Source organism: Camelus dromedarius, chromosome 3 (assembly GCF_036321535.1).
Source record: "Camelus dromedarius isolate mCamDro1 chromosome 3, mCamDro1.pat, whole genome shotgun sequence".
In the NCBI taxonomy this organism is placed as follows: Eukaryota; Metazoa; Chordata; class Mammalia; order Artiodactyla; family Camelidae; genus Camelus; species Camelus dromedarius.
Window position 1 is genome coordinate 30,210,743 of NC_087438.1, and position 24,590 is coordinate 30,235,332.

Genomic DNA, 24,590 nt, shown 5'->3' on the forward strand with positions numbered 1-24,590 from the left:
CTGGTTCCAAGACGCCAGAATTACAAAAGGGGGCCCAAACTGGGGGACTGCGGGAGTTCCACTTTAAAAATTTGTAGCCTGGCCCTCCCTGAGTGACCTCGGGGCATACTGCCTCATTGCATCCGTAGGCGGGAGTCGGGGGCGGGCACTCCCTTTACGGATAGCGGGTTTTGAGAGTTACCAGCAAGAGTTACCCGCAAGTGCTCTGTTCACGGGTTCGTGGGTTTTCGCACCCCTTGGTGGGGTCTCAGGTTTTCTCACCCCTCAGTGGGGTCGCAGGTTTTCACACCCCTCGGTGGGGTCACAGGTTTTAGCACCCCTTGGCAAGGTCGCAGGTTTTTAGCACTCCTTGGTGGGGTCGTGGGTTCAAGCACCCCTGAGCGAGAGTTGCCGGAGAGTGCTCTCCACAAGTCACAGGTTTTCGCGTCCCTTAGTGGGGTCACAGGTTACAGTGCCCCTGAGTGGGAGTCACAGGCGGACACTCCCTTAGTGGGCCTACGGATCTCTGGTCTAAGAGGCATTGTGGCTATAGCATTCCCTTTTCGTTCTAGATTTCCACCTTTCGACACTATTTGTTTCTCTTAAACAAAACGTAATTTGCTTAGTTGATTCAGGACCTACGTCTCCTCCTTCCCTCTAAAGGATTTAGACCCTGGGACTCTAGTCATCTTTTCTTCCTCTGGCCCTTGCTCCTTTCCTTAACTAGTCTAAAGGAGCCACCTCAGGCTCATGGATAGGACATCCTAAACAAAATGGGGACAACTACAAGTATCCCAAAAGACTCCCTGTTAGGATGCATATTAGTAAATCGGAAAAAGTTTAAAAAGAATAGTTGAAAAAAAATTAATTTTCCTTTGTAATACTGCATGGCCGCAATACAAACTAGGGGACAAAGAGGTCTGGTCAATGAGCAGATCACTAAATTACAATACCATCTTGCAGCTAGGCCTATTTTGTAAAAGAGGCCATAAATGGGGGGAAATCCCGTATGTCCAAATATTCCTCACCCTATACCAAAACCTGTCTAAGGAACTCCTGCCAGATGTTCCTGGCCCGCATCCCCTCTAAGCATCTCCTCCCACAGGAGCTCGATATTCTAGATGACCCCTTTATGAGTCCAGCTGCCCAAGGTCCACAGCCAGAAGTTCCTACTTCCCCCAACTCCAAGGCAGCACAGTCTTCCCCAGCATCTCCCTCACCAGAGGAAAGTCCTGCCAGTACTGCTCGAAGTGGGGCCACCTACCAACCTCCTACTACCAAACTCTGCCCCTTAAGGGAAGTGCCAGCCGGTGATGGGGAAACAATCAGAGTTCACGTCCCCTTTTCTATGGCTGATTTAGCTACTTGCAAGGAGAAATTTGGACGTTTCTCCAAGGACCCCAGTAGGTTCATGGAAGAATCTGCCAGGCTACCAATGGTCTATGAGCTTACCTGGAGGGACCTACAGGTCCTCCTTTCAACCTGCTGCACTTTTGAGGAAAAAAGCTGGATCCTTGGTACAGCCAGGGCATATGCTGATAAACTGGCTGCTCGCAACCAGAGACACATAATCTACCTTACTTGGGGGGATGTAATCCCTGACCAAGACTCCCACTGGAACCAAGACCTGGGACACAGCCCTCCTCATGCCCCACACCTGTTTTCCTGCGTCACCACACCTTTACCTGCCAGGGAACCATAAGTTTGTTCTCTATGTCTGAGTCTGTTTCTGTTTTGTAGATAAGTTCATTTGTGTCCCTTTTTTTTTAGATTCCACATATAAGCGATATCATATGGCATTTTTCTTTCTCTTTCTGGCTTACTTCACTTAGAAGGACAATCTGGGAGGTGCTTTTGTCATAAGGGTGGAACCCTTATGAATGGGATTAGTGTTTTGTAAAAGAGGTTCAAGAGAGCTCCCTAGTCCTTTCCACCACATGGGGACACAGAGAGAAGTCTGTAGTCTCCAACCCTGAAGAGAGCCCTCACAAGACACCAAATCTGCCAAAACTGTGCTCCTGGACTTCCCAGCCTCCAGAACTGTGAGAAATAAATGTTTTCAAGCCACCTAGTCCCCGGTGTTTTGTTATAGCAGCCAGAAGGGACTGAGACATTAAGGACTCATTTTTTTCTCAAGATTACCTATTTTATTATATTTTCATATTAAAAAGCATGATGCGGTTGAGTGGAAGAATGCTGTATTTTTTGACAAAAATCTGTCTTTATGTTGAAAAGAAGAACCCAGTGAGGGAGATTTTGCAAAACAAAGGCTATAAATAGTGTGTGATTCCCTCCACTACTTAAGAGTAAAACTCAGTAAAATCTGGTTGGGACCTATTTTAATCTGTGAAGACGGTTATTGCCGGTATCAGCTCTAACAATGCCAGTAGCAACATGTCTTAATTCTGCACCCAAGTAAAACTGTCAGCCCATCCCCTGGCCCTTTGTTGAAGCACCAGATGCACAGATCTTTACCTGAATTCCCCTCCCTCCACCCCACCTCCAGGTCCACACCTTCCAGGATTCACTGCTGGGGCTAATGGGAAAACGGGAAGTGGAGCCCTGGGTAAAAGGCTTGTCTTGGCCGCTTACTGTGTGCCCTTGGGCAAGTCATTTTACCCCTGTGAGCCTCTGGTTTCCTGATCCTTAAAGTGGAAACATCAATACAAAGCCCGCAAGATTGTTGGTAAGAATAAGTAAATCACATGCTAAACTAGTGTCAGTGAGGAGTATTAGACAAAGGAGGTCTGGTGATATTTTAATCTACATCAGGCTCAGCACCTCCGTGTGCTCCATTATCACACTCAAGTCATCCTGGCAACACCACGGGCAGAGCGGACGCTGTGCTTCTGCCATCTGGTGGCTGTTTGTGAAAATTACCTCTTACTCTACATCTCGGAGCCTCTGTGAACGAGGCCAAAAGAGGAGCAGAACAGTGGGGACAGACCCACAACGTAGGGGAAAGGTGGGTTAGGAGTTAAAGGATATAGGCTCCTTATTTAGGAGAGCGTAAAATCATCCCACACCAGACCCAACTCCAGACCCCTTCCCAGTCTGCCCCCAGAACCAACTGGGAGGCAGACAGCTCCCAGAGGAAAGCAGGCATTCCTTTTTAGTGTCAGAATTTGTCAATCCAAACAACAGTAGTTACTCAAACTACGCATTTTAAGGTGATATTCAGCTAAAAGTTTTCTATGAAGTAAATGAACTCCACTGTTCATGAACTCTAAATAATGCAATAATATACAAATTCACATAGGAAGCATTCTTACCAAAAATTGTTAAATCCGAATATGATCCTGAGGAAACAGACAAACCAAGAATGTGGAACCAATTCTTGCCTGGCTCCTTTTTTTTTTTTTTTTTTTTTTTTTAATTCATGCCATGGGAAGAAAAAAAAAGAAAAAAAGCAGGGATTTTTTTTAGATGGAATGATACTAAAGAAATATAACAATTAAATTGTAATATGTAAACTTTGGTTGAAAAAAAATCTAATGCTCTGGAAAAAGTTGGAGAAATTTGAATGTGGAATGTTAATACATATACTGTGTATACATATGATGAATTGTTTTTAGGTATAAAGCTGATAGTGTAATTAGACAAAGTCTTTATTCTTGAGGGATGCCAAGTTGTACACTAAAAAATATTTAGGAATAAAGTGTCATGATGTTTGTAACTTCTATTCAAATTGTTTAGCAAAAGAATTATATATTTTTATACATAATGTTTTATATACATACGTACAAAGAGAGAAGAGAGAAAAAAACAAGTGTGGCAGAATATTAACAAGGATTAATCTAGGTGAAAGGAATACAGGTGTTCATAGAACATTTTCAACTTCTTTGTAGGTTTGGAAAACATCATAATGAAAAAGTTTTTGAAATTAGATCTGTATGCTGCTCTTAAAATATTATATGAAGATAAGTATTCTCTTTTCATTTCATTTTTCAGTTGAATACATTATTGGCTACATTTGCATCTATATAATTGTTCCCTTAAAAAATATATTTTGTTTTGCCCTGTTGGCTTCCAGTAAGGAATATCCACGTGATATAGTTCTAATGAACTATGGCCAAGTTCACTCAGGACTCGTCTGTGTAGCTTCATCTGTACCCTCTCTAATAAGGAGTTTTGTGGCCATGTGTTTCACGCTTCCCCTGATGTGCCCCTTTACTGTTCTTCCTGCCATGGTGTTTCTTCTGGCAAACGTTGCCTTTAGCATCTTTCTTAGCTGCTTGTTCCTTCATCCACTGCTTAATAACATGATTGTGTGGGCTGACGCAGATTCTTCTGCGCTTGACATGAAGGCTGTCAAGAAGAGAAGGGGGAAAAAAAATCACTGACAGAAAGTACAAGTAGATTAAAAACATAGTGAATTTATAGACAGTTCCCTGTTTTAGACACAGTGTATGTTAGAGACTGAATCCTAAAGCTGAGGACCACAAGGATGAATCTTGACTTGACTACACTTCTGCCTGTGGTTGCTCAGACATCTGCAGAAAGTTTTAAAAGTATTATAAGGAGAAGGAATTGGAGAAGGGAGAGGAGATGGGGAGGGGGAGGGAGGGAGAGGAAAGAAACTAAGTAAACCCAATTCTTTTTCCTGACTCCAAACTTCACCCAGCAAAACCAGTTTCTTCCTAACTGCCCATCTCAAACACATCTGCCTCCATAAGATTTTTCCAGATCCTCACAACTAAATGCCCCTTTTTCCTTTGAATCTCATGGCACCAGTTACGTCTCTTCTGGCACTTAGTTTACTCCATCTTTTATCTGAGTGCCTGTCTCAGACTCTCCTTTCTCTGTGGTGTTATGCTCCTTGAAGGAGGAATAGTCTGGAAGTGTCTTGAAAAGGCCTTGTTCACAGCAGGAATTCAGTGATTAGTTGTAGACATGAAGTCAAAATTGTTCAAAATAAGAACAGTCTGGTTTTATTTCAACAAAACAATCAAAATGTTCTAGGCATCTGTTAACATTTAAATAGAATATAGATCTACACCACGTCTCAGAATGTGTTTTTGTTATCATTTTTCTGTATGAAGTTTTGACATTGGGGTGGGAGAATTCTACAGCACCTTCACAATTTCTGGTACCTAGAAGAATTCTTGTTACAAAAGATATTGTGACTTTTAATTCCCCATCAGACACCATCCAAATCTTAGTAAATGTTGAAAATCCTGCTGGCTCTACCTATACAATATTTCTATGTCTGAGTAAATTAAAATGCCTCTTTTCTGTAGGGGTAAAAATGGGACTAGAAAATAGGCTGCCATTTCCCCAGATGGAAGAGGAATCATCAGCTAATGTGGGGACTTTTGAAAAAGGGAGGAATGTTGGGAAAGGCTTGAATGAGCTTGAGCATAAAAAGCCCAGAGTGTGGGATTATTCATCTGAAAGAAGTGAGGCATCTTAATAGGAGAACAACACATTCTCCAAGTGTATCCGACTGAGAGGTCTTCAAGAGCAGAGCTCTTTCTCACGGAGGCCAGTTGGTTTGCCTTCAGCTGTTACAGGAGAAATCTTGGCTGGAGCACTAATGTGGAAGAGAAAACAATAAACAAGAAAGAGCTGAAGCTCCTATCCTTCCCGAAGGGCTAAACCCCCCTCTCCCCGTGGTGTCAGCGAGCAGCTGAGCAGACATCCAGTGGACAAAGTCTCTGCCGACACACCCAGATAAGCCCGTCGGTTGCCCTGAGAGAGAACTAGGGCTCGATGCCGTTATTCCGTGGGGAGTGAGGAGCCTCAGGGAGGGGCACCGGCGCTGGGGCTGCAGGAGAGAACTGGATGGGGGAACACAGACAGGATCTAGGGAGGAGGAAAGCCACAGGAGAACAGGCAACACCTGCCAAGTGGGACCCTTCTCAAAGGCCTACCCAGTGGGGCCTCAACATCTCAATGTAATACAAGGAGGGGAACAATTAGCTGCCAGAACACACATCCCAAATCCAAGATGTTCTGATGTTGTAAAACCCTGAAGTTTAAAGATGGCTGATACCCCGACTTGTATCCCACGTGTATTCATCAGGATAAAAAGAGGTGAGGTAATGTGGGCAAGGAGGTAGCCTATTTCACTCTCCCTCCCCTCTCCCCAACTCCACAGTATTCTGATGGACACTGACCCCACCCCACTGTGGATTTCTAGGTGGAGAGTTTTGACTCTAAGAAACCATAAGGCTGTTCCCCTGATTTTTTTCCCCCCACAAGAGAGTTGCTAGAAACAGGCCAACAGATTTAAAGGGATGGACCTGCCGTAGAAATTATACCTATCATTGTTCCCTGAATTTTATTTCTTCACCCATTTCTGTAAGTACAACGGTCCTTCAACAACCACTTTGGAAAAAATACGGAAACCTCTCAAATTACATTATTCAATAACCAAAATTTTTCTTTCCAACAGGTAATGTCTATATGATTCAAGAAACCTCTGCCTTCTGCCCAAGATAAACAACTTTGCATTGTGTTTATGTTTAGAAACAGCTAGAAGCTCTTTAATGAAGTCACTATAGTGGAATTTTAAACGAGCAAACTGCTATCTCAGACGTCAAAAATTACAGTGATCGTTTATAGGGTGTGAAACAAGGGGCCTATTTCTAGGCAGAAAAGGAGAAGGAATTAAATCTAGTGAGTTCACTGTAAGTTAATTTATATTAATTAATTGTGGTTAATAATACATGCTCTTTGGGAATTATATTTCCAATACTTGCAATGTTTTCTGCTTCTAAAACACTTGTCTCCAACCTTAAAGTGTTTATACACATTCAAAATTAGGAGACTACATTTTGGATAAGGAGAGGGATATTCTGTAGTAAAACAATTTGAAAACAAGAGAACGTTTATCTGTTTATGTCAAATGTCAGGAAACACAACAGAGATGATCTGTAATTTATGATTACAAAATACTACATAGTCAAATTTCATCTTATCTCAGACCAAGTCATAACTACTCAATATTTTTCTGCTGCCTTTTCTCTACAGAGAGGTCAATTTACAAATCAGTACTTGAATAAAGTATTTTTTAGATCCAAGTGATTGGCTTTATAGTTTTCCTTTTATTAAAATTGAGTCTTCTTTAAAATGAAGCTTGTTTTTGATCATATTTTCCCTTATCGAAGTGAGGACTTACATCATTCCTGTTCACATCATTTCTGTTCCTATACCTTTTAGATCTCTATCTCACCTGCTTATTCCAAAGAAAACTTCTCTGAAAATCCTGTTACCAGTGTATCCCTGATGATCACCTGCATCTGTCTCTTACTCTTACACACACACAGAAACTTTCTCTGGTTCTTTCCCCATGGCTTTCCGGGAGTCCCCTGGGAGCCATTCCAAGTTCTGAAGGTGACATATGCCATGAGGTGGAAGGAATTGAAAGCAGAGAATTTGGTGTTTCTGAGAGTAGCCAGAGCAGCCTCAGGCAGGTAGACTTCACACCAGTATCCAGAATCTCCAATTCTCCAGAGCATTGGCTATGAACTGCCTATGAATTTTCACTCTCCAACTATTACCAGCACTGTTTATTAAAATTAAATAAAAACTGGTAGACTCTTGGCCAGGCATATAGTAAGGGAGTTTTTCAAAGAAGCTGAGAACTTGAAGCACCCCTCAGAAGGTACCTCATTATCTAGTATTCCCTGGGTTGCTACAGGATACACTGGTTCCCACTGACTAAACTGGGCTGATAGATCCAGTGAGCTGGCATGATATGAGGAGATGTTGAGAGGGTTTTCCATCCTCTCTCTTCTCCCACATAGACACTCATGCTTATTCAGAGTTGGAGAGGGGAAGGTAGAGCTCAAATGGTAGAGCACTTGCTTAGCCCAAGTCCTGGGTTCAATCCCCAGTACATCCGTTAAAAAGACTAGTAAAAAGTAAATCAATAGACCTAATAAACTCACCCTCCCCCCCAAAAATAAAAAATACAATGTCTGGGCCAGGAATTGTCTTCCTCTGCACACTGATGCTTAAACTTTGTTGGATCTAAGATCCTTTTGAGGAGCTTATAAAACCAACGACCTTCTCCCTGGAAAAATGCTCCCACATTCATACCCACAAACTTCAGGGGGTTCATGGTCCCCAGACCTGAAGGAAGTCTGTCAGTGGACATCTTCCAAATGCTTCCTCTGCACTTCTAAGAACCCTGTCTTGGAGCAGTGTTTCTCAAAGATGAGTAACGGATGGATTCCTTTGAAAGGGGGCAAGGGGAAACTTAAATCTCAGAGACTAGTCTGCATGACCCAGTTGGATAGAGTCTCCCGGAGATTCCAGGAGGGCAGACTATTTTGTTATTGCTGCATCTCTTGCATATAGAATGGTGCTTGGTACATCATAGCTAATCAGTAAAATATTTGTGGAATTCATTTAATAAATAAAGAGGTTCCCCAGTGACTCAGCAACTCAGGCATAAGCAGTGGGCTTATATGTAGCCCAAAGGGCTCATCAGTGTCACCTTGGAGTCCTGCTGAAGCCAGCACTCCTGGGAGATGCCCAGTGTGGGAGTTTGGGGAGAGCATGCTATGTGTAGTCCCACCATCACTTCTTTTTCCCCACCACCACTTTTGAGAGCCTTTGGAAGTATACCATGTTCTGAACGAAGACACCTAACTTCACACCCCATTTGTGCCATTCACTCGCTGTCTGTCACCAAGTGAACTATGTAGTCTCCCCAGTGACAGCGTTCTCCTGTGTGACATGGAGATAATGTGTGCCTTCCTCACAGCATTACTGTCAGAATCCAGATTTACTACATACCAGTGCCTCGCGGAATTTAAACTCTGGGGAGACGTTAAGTACATCTAAGTCCAAAGTTCTGAATAACTGGGTCAGGGGTGGGGATAGGAGGGGTGAGAGGGTTCACCATGTGCCAGTGGCTCAGAATCAGAAGCAAAGGAGGGCATCGGAACTTGACTGCGTGGACCACCTGTGACAGGTACGGACGTCTCTACACATCTGTTTGAATGTTACGTGCACACTTGACGAATTCAGATAGTAAAAATGACAGCAATCCATTTACTTGCTGAAAAAAAGTTAGCAAAAGCCATGAAGTAGAACAGAGTCGCCTTCTGTTTTTGCTTTTGTTCTCACTCAGAATGTCCCTTGTTTTGCTTAGGAAGGTCGTGCACATAGCCTGATGACTGAAGGCACGTAGCCCTCAGCGCAGCACCGCAGGGCGGGGAGCAGAGGGCTACCCTGGGGCTCTGGACGCCCCGGGACCTTCACTCCGCTCTCCCCTCCCAGGTTTAAGTGAGTCTTTGTATGTTGTGTAACAGGCAAAGCCTCTCTGACCTAGACCTGTTGTCCATTGGTGGAGAAGTGGTCTCTGTGCAGGTTTAGGCCTCCTGCGGCAGCAAACTCACATGACAGCAGCCAAGTCACAATCCCCATCAGCTCTCTGAATGCGACACACATTCACTCTTTCCAGAAGCCTTCTGGAAATATGATGTGAAACCTCGGTGCAGCAGCTGGAGGCAATGGGGAGTATGGCTAAAAGAAGAAAAGGAAGAAATGTTAAATCTTACAGCTTATACAACACTGGCCTGGCGCCCGTCTCAAAGACTCCAGAGAAACAATGTCAATCCACTTGAGCAAGGGGCTAACACTCACTGGGGGGCCCTATGTATGCAGATCCGGGGACGGGACACGTCTCTACCTTCCAGAACTCACACTATATTTGGGGAAGATAAAACTAAGTGCAAAGACATAAAATATATGAAGAGATGAAAAATAGCTCCAGACAACGACCTTGGTGGGGTTGCAGATAGGATTTGATTAAAGAAGAAGTGAGGTTGACAGGGTGTCCCACAAGCTCAGAAGAGAGGAACCATGTGGGCCTCTGGAGCAGGTTTGACATTTACCCACTGGGGAAGGACTTGACTCAATCTTGGAGGACTTGGATGGGTGAAGAAAACCTGAGAAGACTTGTCCAGGCTAAAGGAAGTACATGGTCTAGAGTTCTGAGATAGGAAAGCCCAGGGCACGTTTAGGGTATGGAGAGGAATAGACCACTATGTCTGAACTGAGTGGCTGGGAAGGTGAGTGATGGGAGATATGGTTCAAAAGATAGACCGAGGTCACACCTCTGAGGCCTTGTATGTCTGTCTAAGGAGGTTTATCTTTTATGAAATGGAGTCCATTTAAGATTTGTGAATGAGGAAGGGTTTTAGGAAGACCTGTCTTGCAGTGATAAACAAGTGGGGAGCGATGGGGGCAGAAAGTCAAGTTAGGAGGAACTGATGTTGTCCAGCTATAAGGAGGAGATGGCAACACAAATCCGAAAGGAAATCTAACCCCACACTGAAATGTGTTTCTGCAAATTCGTAAGGCCACTTGCACACAGTATTCTCCCGTGCTCCCCATAATGCATTGGGTAGCTTTCTCTGTTTTTCTGTTATTTGAAAAAGTTTGTGTAAGACAAGGATTGTCTGTTCCTCGTGTTTGGTAAAACCTCTAAAACCAACTAGGCCTGATTTCTGTCTGAAGAAAAGATGTTCAACCTTAACTTCATTTCCTTAACAGTTGTATGTTTATTTAGATTTTTCTATAACTTCTTGAGTCAATTTTGATAGCTTTCTAAGAAATTGTCCATTTAATCTACAATTTCTAATGTATTGCTGATACTGAGCAGGACCCTGTGAACACCCCCCCCTCAAAACCCTGCCTCTTGTTTATAGAAAAGCTGAAGGAAGTATCCCAGGCCTCCCAGAGTCATAGAAGAGCAGGCTCAAGCAGTTCATTAGGACAAGCCTGCGGGCATTGGGGTTGGCAATGACTCTGACAACCTATCTCAGTGATTAACTGAGATTACTTCTCCCTTTCTCTTTAAAACTTTCATAGCTGAAAAGAATCTTTGGAGATTTTGGGGGGGCGGGCTGTGCCCACCAGATTGCGGGCATTCTGGTTAAAAACAACTTTCCTTTTTATTACCAAGGCTGTTGCCCAGGATCATACCCCTGCCCCTCCTTTGAGTAGAAATCAATTACTCTTATCTAAGTCTCAGGAGGCAACTGCAATCAGAAGAACCAATAGAGTCCAAGATGGTGGAGGATATGACTTCCAGTGGGCCTTGAGCCTCATTATACACTCATTATAATTCATTAGCATGCTAAGTGACACACCACCAGCACCATGACAGTTGACAATTGCCATGACAACAACCGGAAAAGCCCATACAAGGACTGAAAAGTCCGTACAAGGACTGACTGGTTCCACCACAGCTGGAAAGAGGACATTATGCCGAAGACTCTCATAAAAGTCTATGTGACCCGACCCAAGCTGGAGCTGTCTCCTCCGGCCATCTTGGATGGCAGCTCCCTACTCAAGCGCTTCCTTTCCCTGCTCGAGCACTTTCCTTCCTTTTCCTCTTTTGAGAAATAAAAGCAGTTTTCGTTCTGTCCCTCTGCCTCAGCTGTGAATTCTTTCCAGCTGGCAGGCAAGGACCCACACCACACTTTGGTTGGCCTTCTAATTTAAGGGGTCTCACTATCCCCTAACATTGTCACTGAAAGTTCAAAACTTGCCACCCCAAAATATGCCATTCTGGCATGTTGATGATTTTAAGTTAAAATCACTTTAAAAAAAAAAACAAAAACCAGCAGATGGAGAAAGGGCACTCTGTGCTGAAGGCCAGAGAGAAAACTTCCAAGTAAAAGGTGGTCTCCCTGCACCTGGGGAAGAAAGATATTTTTGGTAGGGGAGGGTGGCAGCAGCCCCTCTGGGTGAAGTGGGATTGTGTCTCCACACTATGGGAAGTGGAGGCCACGAAAAAACTGTACAAACAAACCTTGTTAAACTCGCCCTTATCTTCCTAGTCACTTTTCCATGCTTATCTGCCCTAGGCCAAGTTCCTTTGTCTTTCCACGTTTTCACAATTACCACTCTCTGTCCAAATAGTTATATAAGCCATAACTCTACTGCTTTTTTGAGTCTTCATTTCTTTATGGAGCTTCCCACGTCAAACAAAACTTAAACTAAATCAATTTATATGCTTTTCTCTTGTTAATTTATCTTTCATTACAGGGGCCCTGGTAGAGAACCTAGAAAGGTAGAGGAAAGTTTTTTTTTCCCCTCCCCTGCATCACAATATTACCTTACCGTATCTATAGTTAAGACTTCTTTTTTATTCTACAGTGTTTCAAGAAGTAGTTCCTGGGCAAAGTAATAGTTTCTGTGCAAAGTAACCGTTTAAAAACTTGGATCGAAATAATAAATAAAATATATTTATAAATTTACAAATACCACTTGGTTAGAAACTTAAAAATGCATTCGAGTCAGAGGTTAAAGGTGATATCACAAAATATTTATTCCGGAAAAGAGTGGAGGTACTACCTATTGTAACAGGTGGGATACAGCTAAATTTAGCCTAAATGCACTTATTTAAAACACAAACACGATAAAATAATTGTGCGTCCAACTCACGACCGTAAAAAAGGAAAATCAGAGGAAACCAATACAATACGGGGAAAAGACCCAAGCACGACGCTGCGCCGCTTTACGGCTGTCGCACTACACGTACATGTAGGCCAGGCGGCCGTGGACCGGAGAGGAGAGCGGGGGAACCGGAGACCAGGTGTGGGAACGGAAACCCCAGCCCAAGGAAGGGGCGGAGGAGGAGTGCGGAGCGGCAGCAACAGGAAGCGGGTGGTGCTGGTCGTTGTCTGTCTGGGCCACGTCCGCCGCCGCTTTTCCGGTCTGCGCCTGCGCAACCTGCTCGGCGCCACTGTCAAGGTGGGGCGGCTTTTCTCGTGCGCGCGCGCGCGCGTGTGTGGCGTGTGTGTGGCGCAGGGAGAGCACGTGAGCGGAGGAGCGGTTCACGTGTAATAAGTACTGCGCCTCGGGGAGGGTGGAGTCCCAGACCCGCGCGGCGCGGCAGCTCACAAGGCCACGGACGCCTGCCGGCGTGAGCCTCCCCTGCGCGACCCGGGGAACTGCAGGCACCTGCGCGGCTTCGGCCCGGACCCTGGACGCAGCGCGAGTCCCGCCTCTGCCTCGCGGCTCCTGGGGACGCGCTTCCGCGGTGCGGGCAGCGGGCCGGGGCGCGCACGGCCAGGCCTGGCCTACCGACGGCTGCCTTTCAGAGTTGTAGGAAAATATTAGTTGTGTTGTGCACGTCTTTCCTACCTCCGTTAGCGTTCTGATTGATCAGTTTCTTTTGGCGGGGGTGGAGGAGGCATTAGGTTCTTTGCTTTTTTAATGGAGGTACTGGGGCTTGAATTTAGGACCTCGAGCATGCTAAGCGTGCACTCTGCCACTGAGCTATACCCTACTTCCTTGATTGGTCAGTTTCTGATGCGCGTACGTAAAAAAATCTTACAGTATTGTTGAGATTATGTCAGATTTTCTTGTCAGTCTGTTCACTTTTACAGTATATCACTTGGGGTTATATTTTCTAACGCATACGAGTATCTTCCTCGTCCTTCCCGGGATTGGAGTAGAAGGACTAGACTCAGGTGCCAAATTTGAAGGGGCACCAAAAAATTCAGTAATCAAGATGAATCATTTTAATGCAATACTTTAAAAATAAGAATTAGAACAAAAAAATTCTATAGTAAATAAAATACTGCAGTTTTAAATAAAAACAAAATCCGACCCTGCAGTTGCACGACTCACCTTGGTCGCATCACTTGCCTCACCCTGTGCTCAGCCCTGGATGAACTTTGGTGAATTGATCATATTCATCTTTCCTTTAAGATTCCGCTAGTGCTGTTACAGACCTTTCGTATTGTTTTTTCTGGTATTAATAGTGTGACACTAAATTTTTGGTTAAATTTTTTATCCACCTTTCTTTGTTTCATTTTGTTATCCTTTTTCTTTGCTTTTCCCCCTAGTGTTGGTAAATTTTTTACATTTCCTTTGTTAATTTTTTTTAACTGAAAACTTAGGCTTTGTAAGGTTAAGGAAAAACTTTCTTGGGAAAGTAGCAACAGTATCTCAACAAACGTTTTTGGATTTGAATCATTTGAGTAAAGGTATTATTTTACTAGTGAAAGTGATTATTACATCAGTAAAGTCCATAAGCATTTATTGAGCGCCTGCCTTGTATCACTGTTCCCGGTTCTAAGTATACAAAAATTAGTAAGTCATGACACCTGCCCGCCGGGTCCCTGCAGTAGCAGCTGTTTTCCTAACATTATCTCAAAATACCTCCCTGCTGCATGTAACATTGTTACCCATTCCTTCCAAAAATTTACAGTATCCCTGGTTTACAAGACAGTAATTCTGCTAATATAGTCATCGCTCTGTATCCAACTGAGGGTGTTATCTCTTGCGACTTTAAATTTACTCCTTTTCCTTTTCTCATCTCATTTACCCATTATTTATAGTTACCCAAGCCAGAAACCCATGGTCATTCCTTCCTCCTTCTGCACTCCCACAGCCAGTCACAAACTCCTGTTAAAATTCACTCCCTGAACATTTCTTATCTTTGTCTCCCCTTTCTCATCCCTGTTCCCGCTGCCCAAGTTCAAGACCTCATCAGTTGGCTCCTGCCCTACTGAGCTTCCCACTTGCCTCCTTTCTCCCAGCCTTACCCTTTCCCTACATGAATCTGTGTTCTTGCAGCACTCTGAGCTTTCCTGTCTTTACCATGTGTAAAGTTAAGGGTTTATTCGACTATGTCTCTTGACTGTGAACTCCCTTGGGATATCTTTGTACCCATGCCCCATAGCACAGTGCCTGGCATTAGTGCTCAATGTCACTTAAGCTGATCTGAGCTCTGTTTGGGTAATGGAGAATGAATAAGGGTTTTTCTTTAGTTAATCTGAAGACATTTGTTCCCCAGTACTTCTCACAGCATGGATACTGGAGTGGTCAGGGGATAGTCTTGAAGGGGGTTGGATAATTTTGTTCCAGAGACATGCCGACAGGCATTACTGCACAGTCACTAGGCGTGTGGAGACAGACTACCAGGTTCAAGTCCTGGCCCTGCTACTTACTAGCTGATGTTGGGTGCATTACTTCTCTGTATCTCAGTTTCTTTATCTGCAGTTTGGGGATAGTAATAGCACCTGTCTCATAGGGTTGTTGTGAGGCTTGTATGAGTTTATACACGTACGTGCTTAGAACAGGGGTGACATAGTGAACAATACGTGGAAACAAAAAAGACATCACCTGGAGGTCAGTATACAGCACAGTACCAGCTCCAGGTGTCACTGTGGAATGTGTCCTTTTTTCAATTTATTGCTCCTAAGCTTCAAATTCACCTTTAATTGCCTATTTTATGAAGTTAAGATGGACCCTTGTAGTGTAAGTACCTGACAGTCAGCTTTTTTGATTGTAATGTAAGTGCCTGGCATTAAGCTTTTGATTGCCAAGGCATCCATTTTAAAGAATAAACGTGTTGCCAGCTGCACAACTAGGTGAAGAGCCAGGCTGCCCCATCCTTGAAGTTCTCCTTTTAGAAAGCATACTCCCCCTTCCCTGTGAAGAACTTTCCCCTGCAAACTGTAGGGCAGACTGAATTGGTGTTTTGTTTTTGGTCATTCAGTGAGCCATGTCTGTGCCTTCTCCAACAAGGTCTGGATCACAGCTGGTCAGGGAAGGGGTGTAGGATCTCTTCCTTAAATACTCTTACTTTGCCATAGGAATATCTGCTATTCCTATATTCTTTCCTGTCCTCTTCTTTCTGTTTTGAGTAGACAGATAGCTAGATATGAGCAGAGAAAGTGGGGCATGGGCTAAATGGCCCATACATCTTGTGAATAATGGGGGTCCTTGGGCAGACCAAAGCAGGAACCTCTGGACTGATAAGAAATGACACATTTGGGTTGATAAGTGTTCTGGAGGCAGATAAAGAAAGGTGGCATATGTCAGGCATCTCTGGTGTCTGAATGTAACCTCTTATGCCCTCTGAATGTAACCTTTTGCTCATGCCATTATTACAGTCATTCCAATAAAATTACCCTTGCAGGTCAGAAGTTCCCATCATGCACTGATGTCATGACACTTCTGATCAAGACTAAATAAGGATAAAAATCCCTCCTCCCCTCGGGAAGGTGGAGCTGGGATGGAAATCAGAAAATATGACCCCAGACCCCTCTCTCTCCAGTGAATATTCCACCTGTTCATTTTCACACCCCATATAACCATCTTGCCAAAGAAACTCAGCACAGCTACTCACCTAAGTCTGCCTGCTCTCCCCTTGAAAGCATACTATCACTTAATAAATCCTCACTTTACTTTCTTGACCTCTGTGTCTTGTCTCCGAGTTCTTTCTGCTGAATGAGAACCTACTCTCCATTAACATTTCTAGCCTATCTCTTGTTATAGTTGATAATTAGTTGTGTTAATTCTCTGTTCAAATTATTGTCTGGTTTCTGTCCCTTGATTGGACTCTGATTGATAATGGATGAAACTTTAATGTTCCAAATTGTTCCAGGAAGTTATTTGTTGTCTGTTAAGATGAATGATGCAAACTTTTAAGAAATGACTGTGTGTTGAACAGATACACTGTTACCTATGATTAAGTGGAAAAAAATGTAAGTGAAACAATATGTAGATTCTGGTCTGTGATTTTGCAGTTTATAAGAAATATATATATTTTGACATTCAGATGGCTGAAATATAGCTCATTCAGATGACCAAGTATATTTTTCAATATGTTTGATCTTCAAATATATGTGAGTTCCTGGCTCACAGCTCCCAAAACTCTTGGAATTTCCTGAGTGATAAGAGCAATGGAAGCATCATTTGGTTTCTTATCTTCAGTTCCAGAAAACACTTCAAAGTCATAAAGGTGAAACAGGTGTCGTTATTCATAACAAACCCTTTCTACCACGTCTCGGTTTATGTTAATGAAGGTAACTTTTGTAAAGCACCTAAGGATGTGGCCTGGTCACCAGGGCAACCAACCATGAATAGAGGGTTAGAACTTGTAGTCCCACCCCCTGATTTCCAGGGAGGAAAGAAGGGCTGGAGGTTGAATCAATCACCAATGGCCAAGGTGTTAATCAATCATGCGTACGTGATGAAGCCTCCACAAAATACAGAAGAAAAAAAAAATAAAGCAGGGGATAGATTTAGAAGCTTCCACACTGGAGAACCAGCATGCTTCCAACATGCCACCAGTCTGGGCCCCAAGATCCTCAAGGACAGAAGCTCCTTTGTTTGGGACCTTGCCCTGTGTATCTCTTCGTCTAGCTATTGATTTGTTTTCTTTGTAATAAATCAGTAATCTAGAGAGAAAACAGGTTTTTCTAAGTTCTCTGAGCCATTCTAATAAATTGATCGAACCCAAGGATGGGAATCTTTGGAACCTACCTCCCATTTGTAGCTGGTTGGTCAGATGCACAGATAACAACCTGGGCTTGCTACTGGCATCTAAAGTGGGGGGCAGTGAGCCCTTTCCTTGTGGAAGCTCAGTCTGTCTCTGGGTAGATAGTGTCAGAATAGAGAGTTCAATTTTGTTTTTTGGTGTGGCGAAACGTATACACACACACATGTTGGAATTGGGTCCGGGAACCCTTTTCTGGTCCTATTTTTAAAAATCTTTGTGGCTATGTGTGGTTAAGCAGTTCCCCAAGTTCATATGGTTTGAATTCTGACTTGGCCTTTTGGAGTCCAAAGTCCAGACTCCTTCCAGTATCCAAGCATCTCTTAAACTGGGCTTCATTGACCTCTGGGAGGGGCCCTTGGATGTGTTCTCAGGGTCCATGAGCTTTACAGATGATGCCTAAATTTAATATGTCATCTCAGTGATAATCTTTAAATAGACATGCATGGTCTGGACCTTCTGGAAGACCATCTTAAAGAAACACTTGCAGGAGATTTGAATTTTGCTTTAGGTTTATGCTAGTGCTGTTACCAAGTCGGATACTACCTTAATTGTCCCACATCGATCAGAAGAGAACAGAGCGGAATTTCAAAATGGGTTGTGTGCTAAGGGGGGGGGGGCAAAATTATACCATCATGGTTCAATAGGAAAAGGTGGTGGAAAAACACTTCTTATTTGGAACAGGGTAGTTTATGCACATAAAGCTTGAAATCTTCGCTTCAAGTATCAGTGCTATATTTGTGTTTGGAATGGTGATTTTAGTTTGGGCCAAACATTAACTGTTACATTAAATTAATATTGTTACATTTAAATCTTGGCTTTGTAGTTGTATTTTTACTTAAAATTTATTTTGGCTTTATAATTGCAGAAGAGGTATATTCACAAGGGTTTTATACCTAGTTTTATGCTTATACATCAAGTGATGTAGTGAAATAATTTAGGAATCATCATTGAGAATAAGAATGTTTTCCATTAAAGGGACCTGTATATAACTGAAATTTGAGAAAATTGCTATTATATCACTCTGTTTCTCTGGACACAGAAAAGGATATTTTAAGAAAAAACACCCTGAACTACATAATAGATACGATGATTGGATTTTTTAATAAAATTTAGACACTTAATCCAACAATGTCATTGAACTCAGGGAATGCAGGACCTGTTGTTTTAATTAAAGGGCACACTTGGAGAGAAACTGAAGGGCACATTTACTGAGCACATCATGTCTGGCCTCTTGGGAACTACTCCTGGTGAAGTGGAGAGCCCCACTGTGCAGAACAACTTTCAAGTCCAAATGTATATTTTTGGCAACTCTCTCTAGTGAGTCTCCTATGATTAAAACAAAAGATGTTTTCTATTAGGATGCAAACAGCCAGTCCCTAGCAAGTATCTAATTAGGAGCCATCCTACTCTGAGAAAGTGGGTTGTCAGAGGAAGCCAATTTGGGACTCAGTGAAGCAAAATCCTCCAACTTGTGTCTGCTGGACAAAAATGGACCCTTAGTCTTTAATGTATAATAAAAACAGCAAGGCCCACAAAGCCCTAGATCGTGGCTTTAAGTAATCTGGCTCTTGGCTGCTGGATGATAGACATTTTTATGGACTCATCTGAGTTCTGGGAGCCAGCAGCCACGTCAACAGGTATGGAGTATGCCCTATCTTTGGGTAGAATCCAGGGTTTTTAATTATGGATAAGTCAACTGCTTCCTGGTTTATGCGGAACATTTTGGAAATGCCAATCACTGAGCCATCACATCAAGATGGCCACTTCAGGCAACATTAAGCTAATGGAACATTTAATGTCTAGAAAAATAAAATGTATTTCCCACAGTCCCAAACTGGCATGGGCCATTTCCCTATCCCCTCCCCCAGCCGAAGACAATTGCCAAGGCCACCTATACTTCCTTCCCTGCACTCCTCAGTATTTACCTCCCTCCTTCCAAGCCTGACTGTCCCCCCAGCCTGAATCCCAGGTAGCCTCCCACAGGGTACCCGAGACACACAGACACTTGAATGGAAGTTTGCTACGGAAAGCAGTGGGGTTTGCTCTCTCAGTTCCATGACTGTTCTTAGGCTTAACCCCGACATCACTTATTTTTAAATGGCAGAAAGTTGCACTTCTCAGACAATGTGATTTTCCTACGACCCAAACTGCCTTAGGAAAAGCCCCAAGACTAACCCAGAAAGTTACTGTTGGGTCTTCTCAGTTCTCTTTCTTATCATCACCAGCTGCTCCTTTTCATACACCTTTGTGTTTTGCTGTCCCACCCTTTCTGCCAGAACTCAGTTCCTTGGAAACCTTGGCTGTGGGTCTGCCAGGGCTTCCCTCATTCCCCTACGCGCTCCGCCTGCCCTTCCTTCCCTCTCCTGTAGGAGGGCTGGTGCTGCTGCTGCTGCTGCAGCTGCTGCAGGGACAGCTGGAAACAGGCCAGGAAGCCGAAGTGGGAGATGTATGCACCTTTACTTCAAAGCTTTATGGAAAAAGAATTGCATTTCCAAAACTAGGAGTAAAGCCTTAGCAGGTGGACTTTTGGGAAACAATGGATGTGATTCCTAAAATTTCAATAGTGAAATTCTTTGAAAATTTACAGAAACATATAAAATGACAAACTTTTTGTCTTGAAAAGACAGATGGATAGAGATGAAGAACGGATTATCCAGATGTTTCCTGTGCACAGTAATGCAAGCCCAGTGCATCGGGCACTTTAATGGGGTCCCTAAGCAAATGCCTACAGGAACCAGGCAGTAGATAAGGTGATAGCCAGCTCCAGAGAAAGACTGAGGCTACTCAGCTCTAATTCTTGCCAGGAAATGTGGAACCGGTTTTGCCAGCTCTGATTTTTCAACAGAAGCTCTAAAATCCAATTGTGTCTGTGTGTGTGTGTATTAGTCTGTGTATATGAAATCTGTCAATTTAAAAATGTTGGCTTAATTTTTATAAAAGCAGATCAAACAAAACTTACATTTCACCTCTGTTCTGAATTTAGAGAATCCCATTCAGGGTAAAGTTTCAGAAAAGAAAAGTCAAATCAGTCAGGTATTAAATACCTATATTTAGGGTTTCCTTAAAAAATTAGAAAAGATTGCCTCTAGTCCAAGTGCAGTTATAATCTCCATATCTATGCTAGCAGCTCACAACTGAAGTTCTCTTTGATGTAATTTGTGTGCTTCAGTCTCTTTTATCCTGTGTCTCATTTTTAAGATCAGATTGAAGTTTTGGTTTTCAGTACCCACACGGCTGACTTTGTTCAGAAAGCTTGCAACTTACCAAGCCATAAACCAGAAGGGCAAGTCTGTCTTTCTTCAGAAACATGCACGTTTGTATTCGGACAGTTTAGCTGGTCCGGGTGAAGGGGGAGACAGTTGGATAATAGGGGCTTTCCTCCAACCTCTACCTGGGGGTTGTCTAAAACACTGTCATCAGAAAAGGAATCACTGCTCAAAGTTGCACTGGTGTGGAGGGATCTGATCCTCCTGGTGGCAAATTACTGATATTCCTGTTTAAATGAGGTTCCTTCCCGAAATTGCCTCTTGGAGATGAGGAATTCAAACCTATGCCATTCTTGTGTAGATATTTGGAAATTCATGCCCCTAATTGTTAGAGTACTTTGCTCCTTCCAGCTCCATCTTGGAAGGCAGCCCCCCCTTCCACTGGAGGCTTAGATAGCCAGCCCCCAACTCACCTTCCGAGGGATGAAGAGCCACACAGGCAGCCAAGGCCATGAGAGCGAGTCCTGTCTGCTGCATGCCTGCCTGCCCCAGCAGCTCCACGCCGCAGGTGAGGCTGTAAGATCAGGAAATGAGGCTAAAAGTGTCCTTGGGTGCAGAGAAAGAGCAAGGAGGAAAGCAAGCCAGAAAGCCCCGCCCTAGGAGGTACTGGAGAACCTAGTTCTTTCCTCGAGATCAGGCTCGCTCTTGAGCACAGAGCTGCGTTCAACCACCAGGGCGCCAGGCGACGTCCCTGGTGATCTGACATCTGGTGAGGTCATTGTGAGTTGGAGGTGTGCATCAGAACTTGGGAACCATTCAGAAAAATAGCTCCCTATGTGAATTCCTCCACAGCCTTATAAATCAGAATTTAGGAGTAGGTGACCAGTAATTTGAATTTTTAGAAAGCCTCCATAGGTGATTCTGATGGACAACTCTATTGAGAACCATTGCATAAAGGAATCAGAGTTTTTAAGTAGCTTGTTAAAACAGTTTCTGGGGACAAAGGTGGCAAGTCATAAAAAAAAAACATTATCTGGTGGAAAGATGGAAAAATTTGACCCCACGCTGCAGCCAAAGTGTTTCCAGTAAAGCTGTTAGTTTATTTAGGAGAAAAGTTATTACAGGTAGAGGGGCCTGTCCCCTCAAGGCTGGGCCTGGTGAAAAAGAGCCCCAGAGCAGGTACGAGCGGGCCAGAGGCGGTGTGGGTTCCACTCCAGCTGTGCTGCTGTTCAGCTTTGTGAATAAAACCACAGGGTAGGCTGAGGGTAATTGGACTCTAATCCCACCTTTTCTGCTAACTTGTTGCATAACCTCAGCAAATGTACTTAACGTTTCTGTAAAAAAAAGTCAGGCTGGATGATCTCCAGAGTTCTCCTGTGCTTCCTCTGACTGCAGTGTCTCATACAGTAGCCTCTTGTCCACATGTGGCCCTTGATCTGGTCCCACTTCACATGTGCCATAAGTGCAAAATGCACGCCCGATTGCCAAGACTTGGTACAAAGAAATAGAAAATATCTCTTTAATAATTTTATATTGCTTATAGGCTTAAGTGATAATATTTGGATATATTGAGTTGAAGAAGTTCTGTTATTAAAATTAATTTCATCTGTTTCTTTTTAATGTGACTACTTAGAAAATTCTGAATTACTTACGTCGCTTACACTGTACTTGCACTGGGCAGTGAGTGCTGCTTTATAAGGTCAGGAGCTTGAGGTCAGAATCGTGCCCCAGCTGTCAAGTTGTGGTACTTAACCAAGCCCCAGTTTCACTGCCAGGAACTGGAGTCACAATAAAATCAGAAAAGGGAGCACTGGGGGTTGGGGGCAAGGCAAAGAATGAGAAGACCCAGTCACACAAGACCCAGTCACGCACAACAGCCATTCCAGACCCTGCCACTAAGCAAGGGGTCGTGCTCAAAGTCTTGGAATAGAGCACAGTGAAGCTGTGTGCACCTGCCATGACCACATAGCCTCCCTGGACCAAGCAGTGTGCTCTGAAGGTACGAGTCAGGGAAGCTGTGCAAAAATGATAGTCTGAATCAGCCATGTTTTAAAAATTAGTTTGATTTACCAAAATTTACAAAATTATTTTGATTTAGAAAAACAACACTTGTGCAAAAACATTCATTCACCAGCCTGCCACTGTGCCTGAAGTTCCCTCCCTAAGGGTCCTTCCTGAGGACACTTCTCTGCAGTAGAAAGAAGCCTCTGTTCAGATGAAATGAAGGGTGACTGTTGGGTAATAGGAGTGATTTTAATCCAGCCGGAAGGCTGGGCTCGGTTTTGATGAGCCTGGGATTAGACAGACCCTGTGTACTTAACTCAAGAACTCTCACCTGTTGCTCTGTGTCACAGGGTAGCTTCCCTTTCATTGTGTACCTGTCTCCTCTGCTAGGAAATGTCATCATGGGCCTTCCAAGAAGAAGGCACAGGGACAGAATGTGGACTTGGAAAGCACAGGGGCCTCTCCTTGAGTTGTCACAGGTTATTAGCACTTCCCCTCTGCTTCCTGGGGGCCACTGCTGAGATGGTGGGTTGGGTGGAGGTTACCCTAAGACAGTTGGCGTGGCATGTGGAACCCAGAGCGTTAAAGCTTGCACTTGTCAAATTACCATCATTAGCATGGCAGCCTTGGGGCAGGGCATTAAGTCAGACTGGTGTTAAAAAGCACAGCTGATATCAACCAGCTAATTAGTCGGCCTGGGGTGAGGGCAAAATTGAATGATGAGATTTTTGTCTGGAGAGAACATGATGCAAGCTGCAGTTATGAGGTGTGTGTATCTATGTGTGGCAGGGTGTTCACTAGGCAGACGTGGACCAGAATTAACTGGGAAGGAGCTTCAAAAGAGTAGAACAACCTGGATTGTTTACATATTTTTACCTGTGCTTCTACAAAATAAAAGAAGGAGAAGCTTGGGAAAGGCGTGCCTTTGGAACCTAGGAATAGAGAGTTGGAGGGCAGAGCCATAGAATGCAACAGTTGGAGTACAATCTAAAATTGTGTATGGTTTTGTTTTCCATTGTCCTTGGCAAAGAATACCAGGATGCAAACTTTAAGATACATACATATTTTTTTTTAATTTTACTAGGAAAAACCGTATTATTTTCACTGCAAAGAGAAGTAAAATGTAAACCTCAGACTGTCATAAAAATACTTGATGCCATCCATGCTTTAGGTAAAATGGCTGGTTTGGGTTAGGGGGATGAAGATTTCTAGACAGTGCAGCTTTCACAAAATAAAATTAAGCCAGTGAATGTCCCTTAAAGATTTGTCTTGAAAATTAGTGTATAGATGGACTGTTTTGAAAATCATGCCAACTTTTAAATGTCCTAGAAAAATTTGCAGTCTCATGGGCTCCTTTCCTGAATTTTTTGGTAATGAGAATCGTCAGTCACCTTTTTTAAAAACTGTGTGATATGAAGAGCCATGCAGGGGTGTCTTTTTCAAAACTGGGCTTCAGATACTTTATGTAGGCTCTGAGTTACAATTTTTAGGGATAGTATGTTGTTCTCTTCTGATTATAAAATTATTTTGGGTCCACTATAGAAAATTTAGAGCATGTGAAAAAAAGTAGAAAGAAGGAAAATGTTTAAATATCCAGAAATAAGCTTTCTAAACCTTTGGTGCATATTCCTCCAGTCTTCTTTCTATGCACATCTAGTCATTCATTCCTTAAATAAACTACCATATGCATGATGCTGTGTTAGACCAATGGTGAGCAAAGGAGCCAGAGTCCCTATAGCAGGGGACAGATAATTCAGCAAAACTTAACAGTCTGGTCCAGTCAATGCCAAGTCAGACATGCAATGCTTAAGACTCTCCTAGCAGGGGCATTTCACCCAGTCTTTTAAACTGCTGCCTGGTTTAGTGTTTCATAACACTGACATATTGTACTTTATTGAACCCACCTCTAAACGCTAAACTTGTAGATTGTGGATTTTTTTTCACTGCTATAAACAGTTCTGCAGTGACTCACTTATATGATGCAAACCTTTATGTTCATTCTTTAGAATAAATTTTGAAAAGCAGAACTGCAAAGTTAAAGGGCATAGTTATTTGAAGGGCTTTTCATACATATTCGGGCTGTTAAGCTGAACATTTTACGTACATTTTTTTTTCTCCAATACTTTCCACAATTT

At 43.3% G+C, this 24,590-nt stretch overlaps 1 protein-coding gene and 1 long non-coding RNA gene across 2 annotated transcripts in view; one reads left to right on the forward strand and one right to left on the reverse strand.

The window, feature by feature from the left end:
* LOC116150517 (uncharacterized) overlaps positions 1–6,933 on the forward strand; it is a 32,007-nt gene extending 25,074 nt beyond the window's left edge. The window contains exon 3 of the long non-coding RNA XR_010378215.1: positions 6,377–6,933. This is a non-coding gene — a long non-coding RNA (uncharacterized LOC116150517). The remainder of the gene's footprint in view (positions 1–6,376) is intronic.
* On the reverse strand, positions 3,329–21,259 carry CCL28 (C-C motif chemokine ligand 28). Its single transcript, XM_011000922.3, has 3 exons — positions 20,925–21,259; positions 9,333–9,459; positions 3,329–4,287 (listed from the first exon to the last, which is right to left on the reverse strand). The coding sequence occupies exons 1-3, from the start codon at positions 20,986–20,988 to the stop codon at positions 4,098–4,100; spliced, it is 381 nt and encodes a 126-aa protein (XP_010999224.2). The 5' UTR covers positions 20,989–21,259; the 3' UTR covers positions 3,329–4,097.
* Between the last annotated feature and the right edge of the window lie 3,331 nt (positions 21,260–24,590).